This window comes from Sinocyclocheilus grahami, unplaced genomic scaffold (assembly GCF_001515645.1).
Source record: "Sinocyclocheilus grahami isolate Dianchi unplaced genomic scaffold, SAMN03320097.WGS_v1.1 scaffold307.1, whole genome shotgun sequence".
NCBI lineage: Eukaryota > Metazoa > Chordata > Actinopteri > Cypriniformes > Cyprinidae > Sinocyclocheilus > Sinocyclocheilus grahami.
Genome location: NW_015505486.1, coordinates 429,730 through 457,229, shown reverse-complemented (window position 1 = coordinate 457,229; position 27,500 = coordinate 429,730). Strand labels below are relative to the sequence as shown.

At 36.9% G+C, this 27,500-nt stretch overlaps 1 protein-coding gene across 2 annotated transcripts in view; it reads left to right on the top strand.

Moving 5' to 3' along the window:
* The window catches only part of LOC107601580 (coronin-7-like), a 164,555-nt gene that overhangs the window by 66,811 nt on the left and 70,244 nt on the right, over positions 1-27,500 (top strand). For both annotated transcript variants that reach the window (XM_016293818.1, XM_016293817.1), the window contains 2 exons: positions 5,855-5,938; positions 6,087-6,169. In XM_016293818.1, the coding sequence (XP_016149304.1) occupies positions 5,855-5,938; positions 6,087-6,169 (167 nt within the window). The remainder of the gene's footprint in view (positions 1-5,854; positions 5,939-6,086; positions 6,170-27,500) is intronic.

Sequence of the window (27,500 nt, the reverse complement as noted above, 5' to 3'; positions counted from 1 at the left end):
AAAGAATATCTCTTTGGTTTTGAGACTTTAGTCTTTGCAACTTCAGGGATCTCATCTATGCACAATCAGCTTGCAACACCCCAAAGAGAAAGGTAAACTTGAAATCGCACCATATGACCCCTTTAAAGTTTTCTAAGCTAGTTTCAATAACATCATTGGTCAAATGTGTTATTTTGTTGTTCTAGGATCTTTGAATATTGATCACCCCGGTGGAGTTTACCATTTTTGTAGCGTCTTTATTTTGTAGTATTTGATATGTATACTTTTATACTATATTGATAAGCATACTTCTTATACTAGTTTACTTATTCACTTTGAAAATGACCAATAACACAATGGCTCAATCCCAAATGACACGCTTTGCCTTGTGACCTTTGCTCACATTCGTAACCTTCATAAGACCGCAGAGTCGATTTTAGATTTAGGTTTCAGAAGAGCTACGTTCTTGTTTCACTTTTTAGCTTAGTTTTCAGTGAGCTTTGACGAATATGAGGTGCCGTGCATGATATGTGCACTTCTTGCAAGTCTCTTTGGTAAGAACTCCTGAACTTGAACAGAAATATGACTGAACATCTTAGGATGAGTTACTGCGGATACAGTATGATGGTTGACGTTATTGACGCACATGTGAAGGAGCTAATAGTTTAGCACACGCACACACACTCTTGAGGTCCAGATGTCTCCAGCTGAGGTGTCATACGGCACAGGCCTCATGCCCTTCACGTCAACCACAGTTTATTTGGTACATAAAGCCAAACGGGATGATAAATGGCTCTTTCTCTTCCTGAGCGCAGCTGCAGAAACACTCGCGATGACATCATCCTCCAACGTCTTCCTCTGCTAAACATCTTATGGGTGTATTTATGTTTATATTCTTAGCAGGTACATTCTTATGCATCGTACAGTGAAGTACTCCGGATAAGACTGTGACGTCAACTTCATGTGCCGCTATATAATACAAAAAACAAAAACAAAACAAACGCTTGTATGAGCATTTCTATTCTAATGCAACAGGCTGGAATCAATTATTCACTTCATACCACAAGATGAACACATGTGCATGTGGTAACAAAGATATTTTTCAGGTTTTTGTCTCCCAAGTATGAATGCTTAATTGTAAGGAAGTACTTTAAAGCAGTCTAAGCTGGCATTAATAGACTAGAAAAAAAGTGCTTGATAAATGAAAATAAAAAGCAACTGAAAACAACACTGCATACGATATTAAGACTCGTTTTAATAGACTGTATTTTGAATACTTTAAAGTGCTTTAAAGTGTATTGTTAGAAGTATTGTTAGCATTCTAGAAATTAAAGAACTTTAAGTGTCTAAATGTAAAACTTGTGGAACTGTGCAACCAAAAAAAAAGGTACCTAAAAAAAAACAAAATTACATTTAAACTATTTTAGCTAGTTTCCAAGGCAACATTTCTCATTTTGATTTAGTTTACCTTACTGTACTAAAACTAAAAATGAATTAATACAAATAAAAAACAAAATCAAATAAAATCATGTTAATAACCACTTTAACTAAACTTAAAATGAAAAATATAAAAATGTTTTTTAAATAAAAAAATAAAAATATTTTCAAAATATTAAACTATAATTACAAATTTTAATGAAAAATAATATATAAAAATACAAATATCCAAAATATATTAAAAAAATATTTAAATATAAATATAAATCTAAAATAATGTTTTTAAATTACAGTATAATAATAATAAACTATAACAATATTTTTGTTATGCTAAAAATAACACTGAAGTGCATGCACAATATACAGTGTGTATATATATATATATAAAATTGAAAAAATATTGAAATAATATCTACATTCACATGCAGCTTTTAAAATGATTGATTTTAATTTTACTAATATATTATTGGAGAGCCTGCCAGCCAATCAGAATCAAGATTTCCACAGTGTTGTGTTATAATCTGAATGCATATTGTTAGAATCATGATCAGACTTGCTGTTATAGTCACAAACAAGTTTGTCCGGCTGTTTGAACATCATTATTGATAACAGAAACTTGATCAGACACTGAATTAATCTCTGAACTCTGGTAAACATATTTGATAATGCGTGGGAAATTATCTGACATTATCGGTCACCTCTGTGTTTTCATTTCTAATCACGGGTTGATTTGTGCCGTGTGGTTTGGTTTGGCAGGACTTTGATGGTTGTGAAGCGTGAGTCAGCTCAATCTCCAGTCCTGAGTTTCATCTTTTCCTGAACGCTGCAGTCAGACTCCGTGCCAGCAGTCTCTCTCAGGACGAGTCTTGCCAATGTTTGTTCAAAGCGTTGAGAACACATTGTTGCAGGTTGTTCGGAGGCCTGGCCAAGCCAGTTCACAGAGGGAGGACGAAAAGGACAAAAGGGAAAGGAGGGGGAGCGGAGAGAAAGAGAGGTTGAGAGTTCATACAGACTGATGAATGTGTGTGTTCTCAGTCATCCATCTGCAGACAACATACTCAAACGACAGACCAGGGACTGTTGTCTTCATCTCTTGGTTCCTTCTCACTTTATTCTAACTTGGATTTGTCGCTCTTTGGGGTTCAGACTCATATTCTCAATAGGGATGCACTGGCTTTAAAGTTCTACCTAAAAAATTCTAAATGAAAAATAACAGACATTAAAATTAACAATTATTTAAAACGCTGCAGGTGAACGAATTCTTTATTAATATATATGTATATGTATGAGTGTGTGTGTGTGTGTGTGTATATATAACAAACTTTTATTTATTATTTGTGTGTGTGTGTGTGTGTGTGTGTGTGTGTGTGTGTGTCAGTTATAGTCAGTTAAACAATGCGCAAAGTGCATCTTTTGTATCAAGCTTCAAAAAACGTCCTCTCATTACTGTTGATTTGTTCATTGCGAGCGATTACAGATCTGAGCCATGCTCTGTGATTCTCTCCTTGCACATCCTCGACCCCGAGACTGAAGATGTTTGGTCCTCATCCAGCAACCGTATTTCATCCTGGATGCGAACCAAAGACCTCCATTCCTTCCAGATGAAGTCCGATGGAGCACAATATGGCCCGAGAGCTACGTCCCCCCTGAGGGACATATATTGAGAGTGGTTTAATGTGCTGGGCGTGTGCGTGGCTGATAGATGCCTGTGAACTCTAGACCGCATCCATGAGGACCAGAGAGATTCAGGGCGCTTCACACCAGAGCTCTTGCTCCTTTGACGTCAGCGGTTTGATTGTTTGGTTGGTGTGAACGCTTGTTTTGTGAAGTCGGGTGCTCGAGGAACCACACCTGTCTGAAAACTAATCTAGGATACAGGATCATTTGCTGAAATTAACAGCCATTGACCGTTAACATGGGTGTAGCAATATATTAAGTCACAGTTTATCACAATAAAAAAAGGTTGATGAAATTTGATAAATGAAAACAAAACGCAACTTGAGAAGCAACACTGTGTAAAATATTAAGAGTTGTGCTCATAGATTGTGTTTTGAATATAAGTATATTATTGGTGTTTTTTTAATTAATTATAGTTAACTAAATCAATGAAAACTTTGGTTATTTGAACTAGTACAATAAAAAAAAAACAAGTAATAGACATGACAAAAACGCACAACAAAATTACTAAAACTTTCATTAAAATTAAAACTGAAAATAGAATAAAATTTAGATTATTATTAAAAAAACTATTTAGTGATTATATATATATATATATATATATATATATATATATATATGCTTATGAGGGTTATTATAGTTAAATAGAAATAAAAACTATGTCAAAGTATTGATAAAAACTATAAGAGGATCTCAATTATATTAAAATAATGCTATAGTGGATAATAAGTTTATTTTATATTTTATTTCATTTAACATTTATTTTATTCAAGCAGTGAAAATACATGTTTTACTTTTAGCTTCAGCCTTAGTTAAATGTTAACCCTGGTAATAAAACATTTGAACTTTACCATTTTAACCATTTTGTTTTTGTTGTAAATATCATGAGAGTATATGTCAAACCAAATCATGAGTGTATTTTTTACACCCCTAATAATTAATCATTTGTCTAAAATGTTATACTGAATTTCATAAATCAGCTTCTGCCATAATTCTCTTTGGTGTTTTTTGCAGCAATGCAATGCGTTTTTGCTTCCTCAAAGAACCTTTCAGTGAACAGTTCTTAAAAGTACCTTTTTTTTTCTTAGAGTGAAGAACGTTTTTAAAACCCAAACAACCTTTTGTGCATTTGAAAGGTTCCATGGATGTTAAAGGTTCTTCATGGAATCATCAATGCCAATAAAGAACCTTCATTTTTAGGAGTATAGGAGCAATCAGATGTGGGTTTGGGCCAAGCAGACAAATGGATCTTGTCTTTTAAAGTATAACACAACTGAGTCTTTGGTCCAGTTCAGATTTCCAGAGTCAGATTTGGTGATTCAGCTCAGGATGACTAAAGCTACAGGAAATGATTCTTATTCATGTGAATGTGTGTGGTTTGACTCCTCCTGAACTAATGCGAGTGGAGATAAGATTCCATTCGGATCAACTCAATAAAGCCTCGTTCAGACTGTCAGCCCAAATCCGATTTTTCTGCAAATCCGATTGAAATCAGATCATATTTAAATAGTCTGAACAGCAACGAACTACATGAAATCCGTTTGGAATCCTATTCAAATCGCATTCCTGGAAATCCGCTTCAGTCTGACCGCTAAGATCGGATTTAGCCTAGCTTTTTCACGTTTTCACGCCACGTAAAACGTAAAAACGTCAAACGTTTTTGTAGAAAACATAATGAAAAATGGACACTTATGGACACACAAATCGGATATGAACAGTTGCGATACACTGTGTGGACAGTCAGTTATTCAAATCAGATTCCATCCAGATATGCACAAAATTGGATTTGGGCTGACAGTCTGAACGAGGCTGAAGTGCTCACATCCAAACTCAGGTGTTCACCTCCACACCCAAACTCACACCTAACCCTGCGCTGACACCTCCTTCCTCTTCTGTCGCTCTTCAACCCGTCCCATCAATACTCCAGCTTCAAAAACAGTGTGTAGTGCTTTTTTCAGATGATGAACCACCAGCTGACGGTCAAACATCTGATCGAGCAGCACAATGGCAAATGAATGTGATTTTTGTGTCTCTTTGTTTTCTATATTTGATCCTGGTAAACATTTATGTTCTCTGGGACTCCTTGATGAATGAAACCTTGCCGTGTGTGCAGTGTTGTTCTTCCATAAGTTCACAGATATACAGTCTTGAAGTGTGTCGTTTGCATGAAAACATCACTGTAGTATGCTGAAAAGAGCAGCGCGACTCCATACAGACAAAAAAAACCCCAAAGTTTTAATATGCATTTTTAAATGTAGAAAAAACCCCCAGATAAAGTAGATCAGGGAAATATATATTTAAAGTCTATTTATTTATTTTGAGTTCGATAAAGACGTCAATGGTTTTTACAGCTTATGACTGTATCGCTCCACCATCTAGGCTGGCAGAGTTTGACCTTTGACCGTTCAGAGTGAATGTCATGGTCGTGTCTTTAGAAATCTCTGTATCAAATACAGATAGACATCTCTTCCCAGCATCTGAACTGTGTTGTTTTGCTGTTAGTGATTATGGCAGCATTGTGATTTAGTCGTCTGTCATTCACATCACAGACAGGCCCTGATCTGCCTGCCATCACACACACAGTCAACTTTAAAGGACAGGAAGAGGAGGTATTTTTAGATGTCAATCGTTCAGTCATCAGGGTTCATCTGCTTTCAACACAAGCCATTCATTTCTATACATCTCTCTGTTCTATCTCTATATAAGAAAACAGCATAAAAGCATTTTTTTTAATTATTAATGTGTCTCTCTGTCTCCGCAGTGTGTCCAGGGTCATCAGGGTAATAGAGACTCTCGTGTCCTTTGGGTCAAAGATGACAACTTACTCACTACTGGCTTTAACCAGGTAATGCTGAAGTTTTCTACATGCTTAAACATAGTTACAAATTTGATTATGTTTGATGTAAATGTAATAATTCACTAATTTATAATGGGTTCGCTTCTCTGAGGTGTTAATAATCGAGTGTAATGTGTAAGTGCATCTGTGTTTGCAGATGAGGCAGCAGGAAGTGAGACTCTGGGACAGCAGGAAGTTGAGCTCATCTCTTAGCTCGCTGTCTTTGGCCACCTCCAATGCGTAAGTCAAACAGCAAACCGATTCATTCGCTTTACATGTGATGGGATTTCATGGATTTTCTGTGGTTTGCAAACGTGTTGCAGTCTGAAGGTGTGTGAATGCGTGTGCTAGACAGAACAGAAGCCTCGTCTTTGAGAGCATCAGTGACCATCGAGTTCATTAGTACTTTATTCTGAAAAACATTTTGGATTGCTAGTAACTTAATGCAACTTAAACAACATGCAAGAGTGCAAGAAATGGAAAAATGCATACAATTTTATGATGCTTACTGCTGTATGCATATTGACTAATGGTAATTTCTTTTAATATTTAGTTTGGAGTGATTTTATATATATATATATATATATTTTTTTTTTTTTTTAAGAAATCAATACTTTTATTCATCGAGGATGCATAAAATTGATCAAAAGTGACAGTGAAGACATTCATACGGTTACACAATATTTCTACTTCAAATAAATGCTGTTCTTTTGAACTTTCTGTTTATCAAGGTATCCTGAAAATATATATATATTTCACAGTTTACACAAAAATATGTTTTCAACATTGATGATAATCAGAAATGTTTCTTGCGCAGCAAATCAGCATATTAGTATGATTTCTGAAGAATCCTGTGACACTGAAGACTGGAGTAATGATGCTGAAAATTCAGCTTTGCAATATATTTAAAATATATTCACATAGAACATGGTTATTTTAAATTGAAAAAATATTTCACATTATTACAGTTTTTACTGTATTTTTAACCCAATAAATGCATCCTCGATGAGCATAAGAGACTTCTTTTCCAAAACACAAAAAAACAATTACTTGCAACTTTATGATGAATTCAAAATCCGAATATGTAGTTAAAACATAATGTAATAAAGCACAATTTAGTACTGATTCAGGAATATGTTTGTGCATGTGAATGTGGTTGTTGATGGAGCTGGTTGTGTGTGAGCTCTTGTTCTGGGGTTTATTTGGGAAGTGTGGCTGTACACTCTGATTGTGATGGCGGAGATTCAGGCGGGCAGCGCTCGTGTGAGGGATCCTGCAGCCGTGTTTACAGTAGAAACCCTGCAGCGAAACACGCCGTTTAGATGGCTCTGTTGTGGCAGCGCTATAGCAGCACCTCTGGACAGCGGTAGAGGTGTGTATGGGGCGAGCCGAGAGGTGATTTTCCAACAGGAACACACAGAGGTTATTCTCTAAGAATAATGCTTTGTTTGCGTGAGTTTTACACAGTAGAGTTTTAAACACCCAGCTCTCCGGGTCTGGCCTTGCGGATAACAGACCCTCTGTGTATAGAGGCAAAATCCCCCTCATAAAGAAAACGCTTATACTACACTCTAAAAATATAGGGGGTTTTGCAGCAATGCCATAGAATAACCATTTTTCCCAGAAAAGGACCTTTAATTGATCAGTTCTTAAAAGAACCATTTTTCTTAGTATGAATAACATTTAATGTTCTAAAGAACCTTTTGTGGAATAGAAAGATTCCAAAATCTTAGTAAAAATAAAGGTTCCAAAAGTTGTTGTTTTTGCAGTGATGCCATAGAACAACCATTTTTGGTTTCCCAATGAACCATTCAATGAAAAGTTCTTCAAAGAACCATTTTTTCATAAAAAGAAAAAAAACGTTTCAATAATCTAAAGAAGCTTTTAAACAATGGAAAGGTTCCATGGATATTAAAGGTTCTTCATGGAACCATCGATGCCAATAAAGAATGATTATTTTTATGCTTGATGCTTCATTGTAGGAGATTGTTTTTTAACAGCCAGATTGTGACTTTATTGAATTCAATGATGAACTGTCTTTAACTGAAAAATGAGTGTTTACTATTGTCATTTTGCATTATTGACACTATTTTCCTAATTAATGCTGTTCAGTTTCTTTGTCACAATCTGTATTGTTAAAAGCGCTATATAAATAAAGGTGACTTGACTTGACTTGACTTTATTCGACTGCTTGGACTGAAACATGTGCGACATCTGAGAGTCTTTTCTTGACTGGTTGGAGGAGGGATGAAGTATTTGCCATTGTTGTGTTATTGGTTGTCAGAGCAGAGATCATCTGGTGTCAAGCTGTCCAGCATTCTTCCATTTTCCTTATGTCAACACCAGCATAGACAGCAGTTAACGCTTCAGTTCACTCCTAAAAATAAAGCTTCCAGTGACTATTTTTCCTTCAGAATGGTGCCAGTGAAGCGCATCAGTCTATCCAGTGGGTCGTTGTTCTGATTCTTGTGCTACGGTTTTGTCACATTGTTTTGTTTTCAAATAAGCTGAAATAATGGTCAGAATGTAACTAGCATTAGAAAGACTGAACGTCTTCCAGATGCCTCAAGACACCTACCTGTAAAGCTTCCTGAAAAACTATCCGTAAGTGCACAGAGGGCAAAAGCTGCTTTAAACGCAAAGGATGGCCACACCAAATGTTGATTTAATTTAGTTAATAGAAGTTAATTAATAAAGAAAATCTATTTATGACATTATTTTTGACAGCATCCTCATTTTACAGCATTTTTACACAAGTGCCTAAAACTTTTCACAGTACTGTAGCTTTGCAGGAAGATTTCTTGAAGCATCTTGGAGACGTTGCCACAGTTCTTCTGGATTGAGTCTTTTCTTCACGTCATTCCAGACAGACTGATGATGATCAGATCAGATCTCTGTGTGCAGCAAACAAAAATCTCACTGGATTATTACAATTAATGGCAAAATGAATGTTTGGAAATGTAAACTGATTTTTCCTACTGACACACTACAGCAAAAGATAGAAATAACTGACTTAAAACCATTTTTTTAGCAGCTGAAAATACTTTTTGGCCACCACTGTATCTACTAGTTGTAAAATATGATGTGTAGAGTTATGCATTCAAGTGTATTGTAACTCTAAATAAGATCGAAATGACTTTTTTTTTGCGCCAGATAAAAAGTTGTATCATCTGATATATATATATATATATATATATTAAGAAGATAGGTACTGTTTATATATCAAAGTAACATGGTATTACAGGGTTCTCATAGTTTATTTTTATTTTATTTTTTATATTTAACTATGAATAATAGTACTTTGGAATAGTTATTATACTTTTTTATGCTATTCTACCTAGATCAGTTTTGCATTCAATTTGTATATTTAATAATTAATTATAGAAATGTCAATATTTTTTATTTTGAATATATTATTTCTATTTGATAATTAATAATAGACGATTTTATTTGAACGATATCATTTTAATATTGTTTTATGTGTAGCTTAAGGTGTTGCTACTGTAACTACACATTCGAATGGCAGCTTGACGGCTGGTCAGGCTAAAGTTTCAAAGTAGTTCCAGCATCCCTGAAATGTCTTTGTTTGATTTCTTGGCCCATTTTGTAAAGTGAGCGTTGGCATAATCGTCATGTCTCATGACTTTTTGATGTGCTGCATACTGAGTATGGCTATTTCAGAGACACTTTTCATGCACTTCTGTTCAGCTGAATTGACTCCAAATGATGGTGATTCTAGTGGAGGGTCAGTTGTCTTTAAAATCTCATGCACAAGGCCAGCAGATGTGAGCGAGGGCTTTATTTTCACCTGTCCGAACGTCTCTCCCCGTTGCATTTCCCTCAGTCTAGTCCTCTTCAGCCGTACGTCAGATCTTGCCGCCGTGTTCCTCTTAAAACTCGCCTGCTGTTTCATAATCTGCTCATATCAGAGCGGATGGAGTGAAAGCCGATCCTCTATCGACTCTATTACTCTTATTTCCCGAGTTTTATCCTCCAGAGCCGAGTTTCTGTGCACTTAATTGCGCGACTGGTTGCGGTCCAGCACAAATTGGAATCAAGAAGTAAATTAGGGGGAAAATGCAATCACCACTTCCCCTCGCTAGCAAAAAACAGGAGGTCAGCTGTTGTCCGCGCTCTATGTGTAGCGTACCGAGCCAGGAGAGATACTGCTAGATCCTGATCTCACTCTCTGGCACTGGTTGCGACGCAAACTGATGTCTCACCGCATTACCGCTGAAATACCAGCCAGGTAATCACCGCATTACCGCTGCGACGTGATCACGGTGCTCTTGTGCTTTATTCAGACTGCAAAACACATCGCTGGCGTTTCACTGAAGTGATGATCCATGCACTGGCTTTAAAGGGGTCATATGATGCGATTTCAAGTTTTCCTTTCTCTTTGGAGTGTTACAAGCTCTTGGTGCATAAAGAAGATCTGTAAAGTTGCTGTATGACTGTATCGTAAAGTAATCTGTAAAGACTAAAGTCTCAAATCCAAAGAGATATTCTTTATAAAAGTTAAGAGTCAACCACACCTACTTAAAACGGCTCGTTCGAACACGCCCCCACATATCTACCTCACTATGTGGGAAGATTTGCATAACACCGCCCAAATGTTCACGCAAAGAAAGAAGGCGTAACTTTTATTCTCGCTGTAGTTTTGTTAACACTGCAGCCATGTCGTGAAGACACTGTGTGCTTTGTTGTGAAAGCGAAACTACTTTGTTTGGTCTTCCAAAAGAGGACACGACTAGAAATCAGTGGTTAAGTTGTATTTACAATGTATTTTTATGGAGGACTGTTTCCTGATCCTGGGAGAGTAGACCACAATGCCGGCTGTTCTGACTCACAGACTAACCCATTGCAACAAATGCCTCGTTTGTAATGGGTTTTAATGTTTTTGTCTCGTCGCTCGGGCCTGACACGGCATCAAAGTATGGTAAGGGGCGTAACATTTCCGTCACACGCTTGAGGTATTCGGCCAATCACAACGCACTAGATAGCTGGCCAATCACAGCACACCTCGCTTTTCAGACCGATGAGCTTTGTAAAAATCGACACGTTTCAAAAAGGCGGGGCATAGAGGAGAAACAATAATGTACAGTATGTGGAAAATAATGTGGTTTTTTAACCTTAAACCGCATAAACACATTTCATTACACCGAATACACAAAAGAATGTTCTTTTTAGCAGCATCATATGACCCCTTTAACAGTCCTGTTTGCTCACTTGTTGATAAAGCAATTGGATGTGGATTTTTAGCAATAATGTGCTTGAGTCGGTTGAGGCAGGATCATGTTTCTGAACCTCTTTGTGTTTATAAATGAAAATAGCCACAAGTAACTGCCCTCCTGTGGCTCCTGAAGAGGAATTACCCTTTCGTTTGCTTTGTTTAATAATGAGTTTATGGTTCTTGCCTGTTTTGTGTTGTGATTTACTTTGCAGCCAAACATTGTGGTGCGATTGATCTTTCGTTACGAGCTGTTTCTCAGAAACGGATGGAAAGAAGGCTGATTATGCGTGTTTGTAGTTCTGCAATAGTTCTGGATAAATTGGTGTTTGCATAAGTAGTCATATTAAGTCCTGGACTGAAAAATATGACACTAAAAAGGTACCTTTTCTATTTTTTTAAATAATAAAAAAAAAATAAAAAAAAAATAATACAATCATTTTTTTTGGACAGTGCCATGGTAATTTCAAGGTTTTTGGACATGTGCAACATTTCTTTTGTACCTTGGAGTACTATCCAAATACCATGCTACATGAATATGGCACCCATTTAGTACAGTGGTACTTTGTATATATATAACAGGGACATGGTATTAAAGGGTTGTTAAAGAGCTTTTATTTTATTTTATTTTACATACATTTCTAATATTTTTGTATTATATTTTATATTATTTTATTATTTCTTTATCTAAATCATTTTTTTCATTACATGTATATTTGTATATTTATATATTTTTATAATTAATTATAGAAATGGCCATAATTTATATTTATTTTACTTGGTTATATTTAATTTTATAATTAGTTTTTTGCATTCAATTTATATTTTTGTATTTGATAATTAATTATAAAAATGTCCATATTTGTATTATTTATTTATTGTAATTGTTTTACATTTTTATATTTAATAATTAATGATAGACATTTCTAATAATTTATTATAATTTTTTATATAATTGTATTATTTTATCTATCAAGTTCTGCTCATTTCGTACATCTATACACATGCATGCACTTCCCTCACCCCCTTTTTTAATATAGTGACTTTACTCTGGAACTGAAGTTGGGCTAGTTGTGGTAAATGGATGGGTGTTTTAATTGGTATGGAGTATAACAGTCCTCATGCTTGTTTTCCATATTGAACTGATTTTAATCTCAATTGGAGCTTGTTGCGTCCACATCCCCACCTCATAAACATAATTATAATGACTTTAATTGGACCTTCTGGCCCGGTTGCAATCAGCGAACTTTACAATTTTACTCAATTGCAACCATCTTTTTGAGTAAACATTGGCAGTGTAGTTCTCTCTGGAGACTCACTTCCTCCAGGACACAAACTCAGGTGGACAATCACACACAGACAAGCAGTTGAGCATGGGGTTTAGTGGCTGTTTGTTTCTTTATAGTTGGTCTTGCTGTGGGGAATGGAGCTCTGTCTGTTATGGATGTAGCTCAAAAACCATAAACCCCACAGGAGGCTTGAGTTTCGCTTGCTAACTGTCCACAGTTGTTGCAAATATCCACAAATATATGCATCCATGTGTACTGCTAACATGCAATCGCATGGATCTGTGTCCAACTGTGAAGCATTGGAGATGTTTAAGTGTTTCTCGCAGCTCTCTGATTTAACACAGTCCTCTACAGTCTGGAAAATGAAGTTGTTGTTTTTTTTGGCATGATTCTTTGAAGAATCTTTAACATCCATTGAACCTTTCCATTCCATAAAAGGTTCTTTAAAGTGGAAAAATTTCTTTATATTGTTAAAATGTTCCTCATACTAAGAAAAAGAAATGGTTCTTTTAAAAACTGTTCACTGAAAGGTTGTTTGGGGAACCAAAAATCAGCCTTGTGTGAAAAAAACACTTTTTGGGATGCTGTTGTGTTTCTAATGGATTATACTGTGTATCAAAGTAAGAAGTATTGAGACCTGTCACAGCACTTACATATCATTGCTCTTTTGTTGCTTTTGATTGCTTCTATTGTCCTCATTGTAAGTTGCTTTGGATAAAAGCATCTACTAAATGTTATGATTTATTTTGGAAGTTAGTCAGGTCTGTTTTTTATGTATTCAAATTATTGTTTTACAAAACCATAGAAAACCTGGAAATATAATTGTTTAATTTGGGAAATTAATTGATTAAATTTTAGCAAATTTAAATTAAATATGTATTTGTATTGATTTTATTTTGCAAAACCATAGAAAACTTGAAAATATCTTTAGATTTTTAATATGTCTTTTAATAATGTTTTTATTTTGTTTGTATGTAATTATTTTTCAAAACCACAGAAATTATATTTTTTGGAATTAAAATAAATATAAAAATTAAATTACATCTTTTAATTTCCAGAAACCATGATAATAATATAATTCAAAGATATTGCCAATTATTCTGTGGTTTTGAAGTTATCATAAATATCTGAGAATATTGTTGTTTTATTGTGTATATTTCTATACAAAATGGGAATATTTTATGTAGTGCTGTCAAACGATTAATCGCGATTAATCGCATCCGAAATAAAGTGTTTGTTTACATAATATATATGTGTGTGTACTGTGTATATTTATGTATTTATAAATACACACACATGCATGTATATATTTAAGAAAAATATGTTTGTTTTTATATTAAATATATTTATGTATAATATAAGTTATATGAATATAAATATATACATGCAAATATTTTCAAAATATATACATGGATGTGTGTGTTTATATATATATATATATATAATAAATATACACAGTACACACACATATAGTATGTAAACAAAAAACGTTTATTTTGGATGCGATTAATCACAATTAATCATTTGACAGCACTAATTTTTTTTGTATAGGCTATAAGTACTGTGGCAGTACCATGGTATCTTAAAAATAAGGGTCCATTATTGCCATATAATTTCTGTAATTTCTATATAACGTCTATACAATTACGATATCCATAACAATAAAAAATCTATAAATGTATAATTGTTATATAATTTGTCAAAAAAAATAAAGAATGTTTCTATTTTCAAATTATGTTAAATATTGATAGCTTGAACTTTCTCTTGATTCATGCCACAAATCAAGTGTGCACCATGGAAGCTGCAGTCTGGCTAAAGAAGCCTCCACTTTAAAAAAAAATAAATAAAGGTATTATTATGGCATTATTGGCATTGATGGTTCCATTAAGAACATCCATGGAATCTTTCTTTTTCACAAAAGATTCTTTATAGTGGAAAAAGGTTCTTTAGAATGTTCTTCACACTAAGCGGGGGAAAAACATTCTGTTGAGAACTGATCACTGAAAGGCTCTTTGGGGAGCCAAAATGCATCACCGTGAGATCTCCCTTTGTTTGTAAGAGTGTAGAGGACTGAAAGCCTGTAGCTTTTTCTCCGCTGAGGAGACAGTTGTAACTGTTGACAGCGAACAAAATCGTCAAATCCTGGGTCTCCACGGGTCTTTTGTGTTTAACAGGGTCTCAGGGGCTTGGGTGGGGTTGGTTTATTTGACTTGCCTATTCATTCTGCTCCTGCTCCGGCCACGGCACGCTCAGGCATCTGCTGTAATCCATCCAAACTCACTTTAATCAGCCAGATTGAGGAGCCTGGCTAATAAACGCCCCCTCCTCCCCGCTTCTCAAATCAAACCCAGATGAAGCCGGCAGGCCTGGATTACCGGCAGCTGTACTCCGAGTACCAGCGCTGCAGAAAGAGGGGGAATGCTGTGTTTACGTTTGGCGTGTGTTGGGCCGACCGTACAGTAGTTTCATTTTCCTCCCTCGGCGCTCTTTTCTGCTGTCAGTTGGTTTTCTTTTAAGCTACTTTGCGTGGACGGAGCCAGAGCTGCGGTCGTGCTCAGATCTGGACGCGAAGGTCACGTCAGGATTCAGAGTCCAGGTGTTGAGGTGAAACGACCCAATTTTGAGGTCAATGGAAGCTGTTAGTCATTTCGGGGGCTTTTAGTTGAGAGGTGCTTGGGAAGACGTTTTGGGATGAAAAGGTTGAGGTGGAAAAAATGGGCCGCCAAATACGGTCCAGTACAGTACCGCAGCTCGATCTTTTCTCCAGAGTTTGCATAAGCTGTCAAAAACTCGCTGCTTTTCCCCCACGTCTGCACTTTTTACCTGGTGACCTCCAACTCAAACGCAATGGGATTCCAATTAAAGGGCGCATGCCGAGGACTAATAAAGAGCCTCTCGGGCCTCTTGAAAGATGGATGTGGAAATATTTGACAGCTGGCAGTTGAAATCCCCCATAAATCCCCGGCGTTTTTGTATCCATCCCGCCTGTATTTTCAAAGTGTCTGTGGAATAAGTCCCTTTTTGTGCCGTCGAAAAAGAATAACAAAAAGTAAAAGAAGAAAAATGCTCCCTTTTCCACCTTTTTTCCCTCCACAAATATGGTTTTAATTAGGAATTTTGTTCTTCTGCTGAGCTGCTGTTATTCTTATGTGGCGTTTTAAACTGTCCTGACGCTGGTTTTGTTTAGAACTGGGAATTATTTTGTATTGTTTTATCCGTGTTTTGGCTGTCTGTTAAAGGGTTAGTTCACCCAAAAATGAAAATTAGCCCATGAATTACTCACCCTCAAGGCATCCTAGGTGTATATGACTTTCTTCTTTCAGATGAATCCAGTCTGAGTTATATTAAACATTGTCTTTGATCTTTCAAGCTGTTTAATGGCAGTCAGTGGGTGTTGCAGTGCATCAGTCCAAAAGAAGTGAAATAAAGCGCATCCATCCATAATAAAAAGTGTCTCACATGGCTCCGGGGGGTTTAACACAAACCCAAAATTGTTTGCCATGTAAAATATTATATATATATATATATATATATATATATATATATATATTTAATATTATTAAATCGGGAATTATGATAGTTTGAATGAAAAAACTATTTTGTGTTCTCTTTTTTTTTTTGTCAGCACAAATCATGTTAACCTGATTTTAATGTGGTTTAAGTTTTATTTTATTTTACCTTAGTTTTATTCATGATTTTTGATGATACAAACACAAGTTTATTTTTTACGCAGTTTCATTGTATGTATGTCAACAACAAAAGATTATTCAACACCTTTTTAAACGTATAAGCCTATTTATTTAGCTGTCAATAACTATGCACTATTATATGGTTAATAGCATTGCATTATTTGCATTTAGCATTGATTTATTCTACCGTATACGTCAGAACAGACCGGCGACCATTTTTTGGTTCATGACGCACCAGTCGAAAACCACTGATCTGGAAGTAATGATCTAGATTTTCTCTCTAATAAATGGCCAAAACTAATGCCATAAAATTGTCAGGCTACCTTTTCATTTTCATCTGTTCTTGGTCTCTGTAACGTCAAACACAATCAATGGTTGATGGGAGTTTTTTTTGTATGTGTCTCTCAGATTCATGTGTCCAGGACTGTTACCAGCATTCACTGCATGTCAGCGTTTGTGTTATTAGCAAGCACATTGCATTTAGCTCCTGACAGGAAGGTAAAGCGTGTGTCACTGTGATCTGATGCTGTTTATTTGTCCGTAGAATAACAGAAACGTATTAGTGTCAGTTGAACAGCCGCTCTATTACTCTAGCGATCTGATGGCCGTTTAGCCCAAGCGTTTGTGGACAAACCTGCCCATCATGCTCCGTTGTCACCAGTCATTAGATCAGAAATGTGCAGAAGTTTTCCTTGGCTGATTGCAGATGGCATTGCGGTGGGTCGGTGTAGACGGGTGGACACAAGGTCCTCGAGATGTTATGACAGCATAAGTCATTCACCTGCTTGCGTGGAGGGCGATCGGAAGGAATTAGGACTTTAATGAGATTCCCAACTTCATCCAAGTGGGACGTGGGTGGGAAAACGAAAGAATTTCCTCATGCTGGGAGAAGGAGAATGAAAAGAAAAGGTGGAGAGGCTTTTGAAAGAACAGCAGCGGTCATTCATGACGAGTTTTCCCCTCTGTGTTTTGTTCGTTGTGCATGAAATGTATTGTAGGGCTTCAATGTGAAGTTTTAAGCTTTATCTTATTCTAATATGTGGACATGTTTAATGTGTTGTGCATTTTGACTGAAGTTTTGACATGGTTCAGATTAGAGTAGGCATGTGTTGATAACGCTGAAAGCCAGTTTTCATCAAGCTGGCTTATAAAATAGGTGCTATAAAACAGATGTATGGGAGTATACGTACATGCAATGTATCACTCACAGACTAACACAAATCACAGCGTCACATCCACATTCCTGTATGATTATAGTTTTCACTCCTGTTTTATTACCCGAAGTCATGCTGCCAAGTGAGTTTTTGGTATTTGCAGTCATTTTTATTTCACTCAGGATGTAGGCAGCGTTGATTGAGTAAGACTTTAAATCTAACCCTTGAATCAGCTCATGATTATGACATCAGAACTCCTCTCTGAGATCATTGGCTCTTTATTATGACATCCAAGCTCATTTTATAAATGATCAGCACTTAAGACATCAGAACACTGCAGAAATAATATTTCTGTCATGACAACAGAGTTTAGCATGGTAATGTATGGTAGATCTGATACGCTGCTGCGACAGAGCAAGTACTGAGACTCACTACTGCCAATACATCCACAACATGCTGCTGTGAGCATGTAAGAAATACTGCTGTTGCACATATAATATATATGAAATAACCCCCATATATAACATACATGAAATGACCCCGTAGCAGACAGGTGGAGCTGGGGAAGGTGGAGGGTTTCGAATGTGGGCTGCAACTGCTACAGCAAGCACTAGCCAAGTATTTGAATGTTGAGCAGCGAGCTCATTGGCTGCAGATACAAAAAGAACCAATCAGCTGCGCCGTGTGATAGTAATGTCATTATGTCAAATTGCGCCATCTAGAGTTTCATGACAGGACTTTGTATTCTTAACGAGTATTTTTGCCTTCAGTTAAAAAATAAATAAATATATACAGTGGGTACAGAAAGTATTCAGACCCCCTTAAATTTTTCACTCTTTGTTATATTGCAGCCATTTGCTAAAATAATTTAAGTTAAATTTTTTTCCTCATTAATGTACACACAGCACCCCATATTGACAGAAAAACACAGAATTGTTGACATTTTTGCAGATTTATTAAAAAAGAAAAACTGAAATATCACATGGTCCTAAGTATTCAGACCCTTTGCTCAGTATTTAGTAGAAGCACCCTTTTATTTAAGGGGGTCTGAATACTTTCCATACCCACTGTATATATATATATAAAAAAAATTTTTTTTTTTTTTTTTTTTTGCAGTGAACTCTTCTCAGAGATTATTAATTATTACAGTTATCATCAAATGCTGAAATGGTTCTGTTTTTTTCTCTCCATACAATGGAAATCAGTGAGCTCTAATGTTGTTTGGTCACCAGTGTTCTTCAAAATATGTTCTTGTGTGTTCTGCAGAAAAAAAGAAAAGGTCATAATGTTGGACTATAAATACATTGGTGCATTGGTGGTCAGTCACTCTATCACACTTTCAGTTTTGCTGGTATGAGTGTTCCCCGTCACTACGTGAGGAAGATGACTGACTGCATGGAGTTTGGAGTATGTTGAGCTCTTAAGTGTGTGTCTATCACTCTTCACTAGCACTAACGATTCATTTGTCTGGCTGTACTTTCTGAGAAACCAAAGGGTTTTTTTTTGACAGTACGCTTTGACGTCTTGATCTGTCTATTATTCTTTGTTTTCCAGCAGAAGCGATTTGCTGAGATTGGCGTTCATCGGCGTCCGTTTCGCTCTGACGCTCCTTTACCTCGTTTGTGAATGTTCGTCTTGTGTTGGTCTTCTTCTGGGACTTTTCCCCATACATAATGCTCTTCTTGTGTGTGAGCAGGTGCTGAAACCACAGCGTCCTGAAGCCCACCGGAGCAAAACTGCCCCTCGATTTGAGCGCGATGGAAAAAAACATAAGAGCCTAAAAAGAAAGACTTCTTTTTAAAGCGGCAGAGAAACCGCGCGCACGCACCAACACGACACGTATCTCAACCCGTACTTCACAAACCACCTTTCTGGAAGCAACCCCGAATAAATAGACACCTATCCACGCGAGCGAGGACGGGAAATGAAGAAAGCTGGCTGCAGAAGCTGGCAGCGGCCGCTCCAGTGTTGACCTTTCTGCGGTTCATTTTAAATTACATCTCTTCAGAGGTAAAAATGCTGTGGCGAGGAGCAGAGTTTCCCCAGCCCTCATCTCTCTCTCTCAGGAGATGGATTTAGAAGCTGTTGTGGTCGAGCGTCCGTGAGCCCGTGAGACGAGGGGCATTAGGGCTGATCTGCATTTTCCACTGAGGAGTGGATCGGCGTCAGGCTGCGAGTGGACGCTGGTATTTGTGTTTGGTGGGTTTATTACAGAGAGAGCAGACGCTCTGAACCACACACTCATGAGCCAGGCCGTGCTGTGGGCTGGTGGAGCGCACAGCCTTGAGCTCACGAACAAAAACCCTCTTAAAGCTGGATAGTGGTTGCCATTTTTGGCCGTTTTGCCATGTTTAGAGATGGAGATGTTCGAGAGAGGACTGCTCAGTGTGTGCTGGACGCAAGGACGCACTGCAGAAATTTTAATTAGACATAAGATACATTTGCTGTAGAAGCAACAGTGCATGAGATATCAAGATTTGTTTTCATAGATTGTATCTTGAATATGAATGGATTTTAACTTATTGCAGATTGTTTTTCTCTTTTTTTGTAGTTGCTTGATTACCATAATAATTGTTAGTTACGGCCCTAGATTAGATAAAACATTTCAAAATATGCATTGTTTTACTTTTTGTGATTAAAAGACAAATATTTTGTTATTGTCTTCAAATATCTGTATTTTTGTCTCATCTCGAGAGCTAAGTGTAGTCACACCCCTAATCATTTTCCAAGTGTATGATATAGCTTTCGTTCTTGAGGTCAATCATATTCATTAAAAAAGAAAATCAGTTTGAATAAGAAAAGCGATAACTTTGCCATAGTATCCTTTCAAATGTTAAATTTTCCACAGTCATTGCATTGACTTTTTGTATAGTTTATTTATTACAATTTGAAAGATAATAACGATATTGTTTGATAAGTGAGATCTCTGATTTTAGTCCTTGAAAACCAAAAAAGTAGTGCTTAAAGTCCTGGAAATTCATTTTGCAGGATCTGTATGAACCCTGTTACATTATATATGTATGTGTATATATGTGTGTGTGTGTGTAATCAATATTTTGTTAAGTATAAAGTAACTAAATGTATAAAAGCATCATATAAGTAGTCCATATGACTCGTGTGCTACAGTAGAGTCAGAAGTCACATGATAGCTTTGCGTCAGGAAACTAAAATGTAAGTTCACTCGCTATATTTATGCACAGACAGTCTTCCTAAACTGTCACATCTCATTCACAATTGTGCACTGTACAAATAAAAACAAAATGGCTGGTTTTGATGCAATTGATGCCAAAACTGCATTGGTTTTCTCGTGTGCTGTAAGCGAACACGACCTGTCAGTTCAGATTTGCAGATGGAGAATGAGATTCGAGCACAGACAATTCATCTGCTCCTCACACAAAGCTATCGGATGACCTCTGAAGACTTCAGATATATCGTTGTGTGGAAATGAGCTTTATAAAGATTATTCCTTTTGTGCTTCACGGAAAAAATAACAGCATGCGGGTTTGGAACGACACGATGAGTAAAACGTCCATTTTGAGTGCACTTTAACTTAATTTAGTTCATTTTTGCCTAATTTTTTGCGTTTGTTTTCTTCTTTCTCCTCCTTTTCCACATCAGTGTAATTCTTGTGCTAGTGTTTGATGGTTCTGCTGGTTTAAATGCTTCTTAATTGGCCTGACAACATCTCATAAAGCTTATGTGCTTCCTGAGCTGCCATTCAGGCTCTCAGTGTGAATCAGACTCGGACAGCATGTCAATGTCCAGACTCTTCCTGCAATTAAAGTCCAGCTCATGCGTCTCTCTGAACAACTACCTGCTCTGTGACTGCATGTGAGCGTCTGTCACGCCGGTCAGAGGTCACGTCTCCTCCTGGCTCGCGGTATATAAGACGCTCTTTATGAGCAGTTCAGCGTGGGATGGGTTTGGAACGACACGAGGATGAGTAAAACGTCCATTTTGAGTGCACTTTAACTTAATTTAGTTCATTTTTGCCTAATTTTTTGCGTTTGTTTTCTTCTTTCTCCTCCTTTTCCACATCAGTGTAATTCTTGTGCTAGTGTTTGATGGTTCTGCTGGTTTAAAATGCTTCTTAATTGGCCTGACAACATCTCATAAAGCTTATGTGCTTCCTGAGCTGCCATTCAGGCTCTCAGTGTGAATCAGACTCGGACAGCATGTCAATGTCCAGACTCTTCCTGCAATTAAAGTCCAGCTCATGCGTCTCTCTGAACAACTACCTGCTCTGTGACTGCATGTGAGCGTCTGTCACGCCGGTCAGAGGTCACGTCTCCTCCTGGCTCGCGGTATATAAGACGCTCTTTATGAGCAGTTCAGCGTGGGAGGGCCGTGCGTTTGTTGAGTTTGGGATTTAACTAGATTTGATGTTGCGGCCCATCCAAGCATGTGTTAGTAGAGTTAGTTCGACTTCCTTTCACTCGAAATAAGCCAATCTTAGAAGATCCTTTTAACTGTTGTGTGGAATTGTGTGCTTCAGAAGAAATATGGGCGATACTCAAATGATCACTGATACTGAACATCTGTCATCTGATTCCTGAACAAATGACTCTTATGAACCAGTTCTTTTTAGTGAATCGGAAATGTACAGAGTGACCAGTGCAGTCTGAAACTTGAATAAGTGATTCCTATGAACAGGTTATGTTTAGTGAATCAAAACACACTCTTAAGACTTTTTAGTGACTTTTTTTTTCAGGCATAAAATTTAAATCCAATAAATTGGCCTTTGGCATATATTAAACAAAAAGAGTAAACAAAAGTGGTAACACATTTCATTGATTTTTATAAAATCCTACTGACAAAACTCTGGTCTTTGTTACATGAACATCTGGTGAGTAACTACACTGATTTAAATTTGTAAGCTGGATGTGTTTGGTTCACTAAAAAGGAAAATCAGAAAAAAGAAATGCTTATAAGTGTCATTTGTTTGAAAGTCAGGCTACGCACTATGCTTTTGATTCTCTAAGACTTTTTAGTGACTTTTTTTTTCAGGCATAAAATTTAAATCCAATAAATTGGCCTTTGGCATATATTAAACAAAAAGAGTAAACAAAAGTGGTAACACATTTCATTGATTTTTATCAAATCCTACTGACAAAACTCTGGTCTTTGTTACATGAACATCTGGTGAGTAACTACACTGATTTAAATTTGTAAGCTGGATGTGTTTGGTTCACTAAAAAGGAAAATCAGAAAAAATAAATGCTTATAAGTGTCATTTGTTTGAAAGTCAGGCTACGCACTATGCTTTTGATTCTCTAAAAAGAATCAGCTCATAAGAGTCATTTAGGAATTGAACTATACTGTTTGATTCATTAAAAAGAACCAGTTCATAAGAGTCATTTGTCTGTGAATTGGACTGCACTGATCGTGGTGCATATTTTTGATTCACCAAAAAGAACCGCTTCATAAGAGTCATTTGTCCGGGAATCGGTCTGCACTGTTCATGCTGCATGTTTTTGATTCACTGAAAAGGACCAGTTCATAAGAGTCATTTGTTTGAGAGTCAGACGATACACTACGTTTGGATTCAGTAAAAAGAACCAGTTCATAAGAATCATTCTTCCGGGAATTGAACTACACAGGTTGTGCTGTAGTTTTCAAATGATTAAAAAGAACCAGATCATAAGAATAATTTTTTCTAGAGTCAGCCTACTCTGATTGAGGTGTATGTTTTTGATTCACTAAAAAGACTTGCATCACAAGAGTCATTCGTTCAGGAATTGGACTACACTAGTTGCGCTGTATGCTTTTGATTCCCTAAAAAGAACCATTAGAGTCAATAGTTTGGGAATCAGACTACACTGTTTGTGCAGGAATTAAACTTCACTAGTTGCACTGTGTACAGTATGTCTTTGATCAGTGTTCGAACTATACCGTGAACTTTGGGGGAGCCCACTTGTTTTTTTTTTATAACGGGGGGGTGGCGGTGTTCGTGCTTACAATGAATGAATTACAAAGATACATAACAGCTACAAGTGTATGCACTACTGGCTTTATGCAAGCACTATATAGGATAAATCACTATACAGGATTTACCCTATTATACTTTATCGACACGAATTGATAGGTGAAACATCAAACAGCCACCCACAAATAGTCTATAAACAAAGCATCAGGCTGTCTAAGTTCACATGAACAACGGTTAAAGTTACTCGTCGTCAGGCTACAGAAGAATACCATAATTCCTCCGTTGAATTAGGCCTAAAGGCTGATTTATACTTCTGCGTCGGACCTACACCGTAGCCTTTACGCCGTAGGTTATGCGTCAGTTTTCATTTATACTTCTGCGTCGTTGTCCGCGTCAACGTGCAGTACACATGCAAACCGCTAGTCAGCAGTGTCCACGGGCATGTTTCTGGTGTAACCCGCAGTGCCACGACAAAAGCCGAAGAAGAAGCAGCTCGTCGGAGAAGCATTATAGCCGTGACGGCGGCAAATAAATATCAAATCATTAAATCATTATTTAAAACTACAAAAAGGAGACAACAACGGAACAGGAGAAGATGGCATTCTTTCAATCTGCACAATTGCTTCAATAAAAAGAACCAGTTCATAAGACTAATTTCTGAATCTACTTAACTACTTGGTTGACTACACTGATTGCTCTGTCTTTTTGTGTTCGGTTCCAGTTCTAGTATTGTTTTTAAGAATGGGACTGGTTCTCTACAAGACCTGGTTCTCAGTTCTCAACCCTAATGATTTCACAAGCTTCCTGGATGTTTTTGTATTTTCAGTTTTGACACACAAGAAAAGAGCCCTTTAGGTGAAGGCAGTAGAAGCATGAAGAACAGACCCATTGTAATTCCCTGGGTGAGTCCAGTCTTGGGCGTAGGTGACCAAAGATGTGTTTGTGTTGCTGTCAAACTAGTGTCTGTGTGGTCCGACACAGCTGCTTCTGAATCCCGCTCAGGCTTTGTCTGCGAGGGACAGTGAAGCACGATTGCACACACACACACACACACACACACAAGATATTGTTCTTTCATGAGCAGAAGCGATGACTGCAGGATGTGTTTTTGGGCCGTGTTCCTACTGTCACGCTCTGAGCCCCTCTAACTGCACTGCTTTATGAGGCCTGTGTTTGCACTTCCACACTGTGTGTGTGTGTGTGTGTGTGTGTGTGTGTGTGTGTTCCTCAAGTCACCCACAGAGCAAAAATGCATGTCCTCTGGCTTCTTGTTGTAATTCAAGGTAGGCAGCGGCGTTGAGTTCACATCCTCTTGCCCTTCACAGTGTTTCTTTGTCTATTCATTTTTCACTATGAGACGAGAACTGGCTGAAGCTGGCATTTGGTAATGAACTAGCCATGCAAAAAATGCATAAGGACACATTGTACAGCAGAAATGAACCGCCTGTTCATGTAACAGTTGATTAAAAAAAAGAAATGACTGTAAAATAAACTTTATTTGCAATTAATACTGCAATATTATTATTCAGATTTAATGGGAATACTGTGCTGTAAGTTCAGATTTGTTAACATTCGTTAATGCTGTATCAGTGACATCAAACAACGTTTTTACAGTGTTTATTGATCTAGGGTCATTTTAATTGGTCAATTAACATTTACATTAATTTATGTATTTGATAAGTATACACATTTAATGAATTTAATGTTAAAATTAAATGGTTAAAATAAATACTATGTATTATATTAAACAAAATATTAATTGTAATAATATTTATTTATTAATCACAGATTTATTTATCTAGGTTAATGTTCATTTATCAAGTAACAGTTACATTTATTTATGTATTTAATAAATGTATACATTTGAAGAATTTAAATAATAATGTTGAAATTAAATTGTTAAAATTTAATTATATTTATTTTTATAAAAAATTGCGTGTTTAAATATTTTAAAACTACAGAAATGTTACCAATTTAAAGAAAATGCTACTACTACTACTAATAATAATAATCAGTAATTATCTTTTTTAATATTCTAATACATAAAACAAAGTGATTTAATGATTTATTAGTCACTGATTTATTGATCTAAGTTAATGATAATCTATCAATTAACATTTACATTTATTCATTTTTTTTATGTATTTAATAAGTATATAAATTCAATGACTTTTAATTATGATAATAACAATTTATTATTATTATTAGTTGATGCATTTGGTATTTGGTACTTCAAACAACATTTTACAGCATTTATTGATCTAGGTTAATTTTATATTTTATCAATTATTTTGGTTTATATTTACTATTTATATATTTCTTTTATAACAATTACATTTATTTATATATTTAATTAATAAAAATGTAATGCATTTAAATAATAATTCAAGTTGATCTAGGTTCTTGTTAATTTATCAGTTAAAATGTATATTTAATTACGTTTTATTTTTTTATTTGATTAATATATAAATCTAATGAATTGAAATAATAATAATAATAGTTTTATTATTTAACTGGACTACATTAGACTACAACAGTGTGGTTTTGTTGTTCTGGAGGTGGTCTTTCTCTTTCTCTGCCCTTAAGCGAAGGTAGAGGCAATTATCTGATGTTTAAACTTCTGATCTGCCAAGACCACATTTCTCACCCAAAACCGAAGCGGGCCAGAAGACGACTGTGAGCGTGGCGTGTGAAGCAGCTCTCGGCACGTCGGCTCTGTTGATGTAGGTCCAGGTCATTAGGTCGCGAGACGTTCTAAACATTGACTAATGCGCTTGTGTCATTTGTTTTCGGTTCAACTTCGTGAGCTCATGCTTGCTTCATCTCGCCTGGTGCTGATTTGCGTCGAAACCTCTGAGAAGCTGGGAGATAATGCTGATGCAGATGTGTGAAAACTTCAACTCTTGTATTTCACTGCCTGTTTTTATTCTAGGTCACGTTCTGCTGGCTGACGGTGCATCGAAGGCTCTCCGTTTTGGGCCAAACACGTAACCAAATTGAGAACGAATGTCTGATAATGAAAAGCAGGCTTTCCCACGCTAACATGAACACGCGTTTGCACACGCTGCGGTCCTCCAGGTGAGAGTGCTGTGTTTTGGGTTTCAGACGGGCTACGCCTGGAACTGGCAGCAGCGCTGAGCTTTATTACGTGTGGGCCGTTAATGCTTTTATTCCTTGAGTCACAGCACCTTTTCCAGCAGTGCTTTGCTCTGTATCCTGACAACAAACACCCACAAATCACATTTAAATCATCCTTTATAGCGTGTGGAAGATGTTAGATGGGTGTTAGTGATTTAGAGCAGCTGTGTAAGTTTAGAAGAACTGTTCTAGTCATCATTGACCCTGACTATCACTGGAATTAATGTCCATCTCAGCTCATTTAGTCTCAGGTGATCCGGTTTCAGGTGATCCAGTCTCAGGTGATCCGGTTTCAGGTGATCCAGTCTCAGGTGATCCGGTTTCAGGTGATCCGGTCTCAGGTGATCCGGTTTCAGGTGATCCGGTCTCAGGTGATCCAGTCTCAGGTGATCCGGTGTTCTAAACATTGACTAATGCGCTTGTGTCATTTGTTTTCGGTTCAACTTCGTGAGCTCATGCTTGCTTCATCTCGCCTGGTGCTGATTTGCGTCGAAACCTCTGAGAAGCTGGGAGATAATGCTGATGCAGATGTGTGAAAACTTCAACTCTTGTATTTCACTGCCTGTTTTTATTCTAGGTCACGTTCTGCTGGCTGACGGTGCATCGAAGGCTCTCCGTTTTGGGCCAAACACGTAACCAAATTGAGAACGAATGTCTGATAATGAAAAGCAGGCTTTCCCACGCTAACATGAACACGCGTTTGCACACGCTGCGGTCCTCCAGGTGAGAGTGCTGTGTTTTGGGTTTCAGACGGGCTACGCCTGGAACTGGCAGCAGCGCTGAGCTTTATTACGTGTGGGCCGTTAATGCTTTTATTCCTTGAGTCACAGCACCTTTTCCAGCAGTGCTTTGCGCTGTATCCTGACAACAAACACCCACAAATCACATTTAAATCATCCTTTATAGCGTGTGGAAGATGTTAGATGGGTGTTAGTGATTTAGAGCAGCTGTGTAAGTTTAGAAGAACTGTTCTAGTCATCATTGACCCTGACTATCACTGGAATTAATGTCAATCTCAGCTCATTTAGTCTCAGGTGATCCGGTTTCAGGTGATCCAGTCTCAGGTGATCCGGTTTCAGGTGATCCGGTTTCAGGTGATCCAGTCTCAGGTGATCCGGTTTCAGGAGATCCAGTCTCAGGTGATC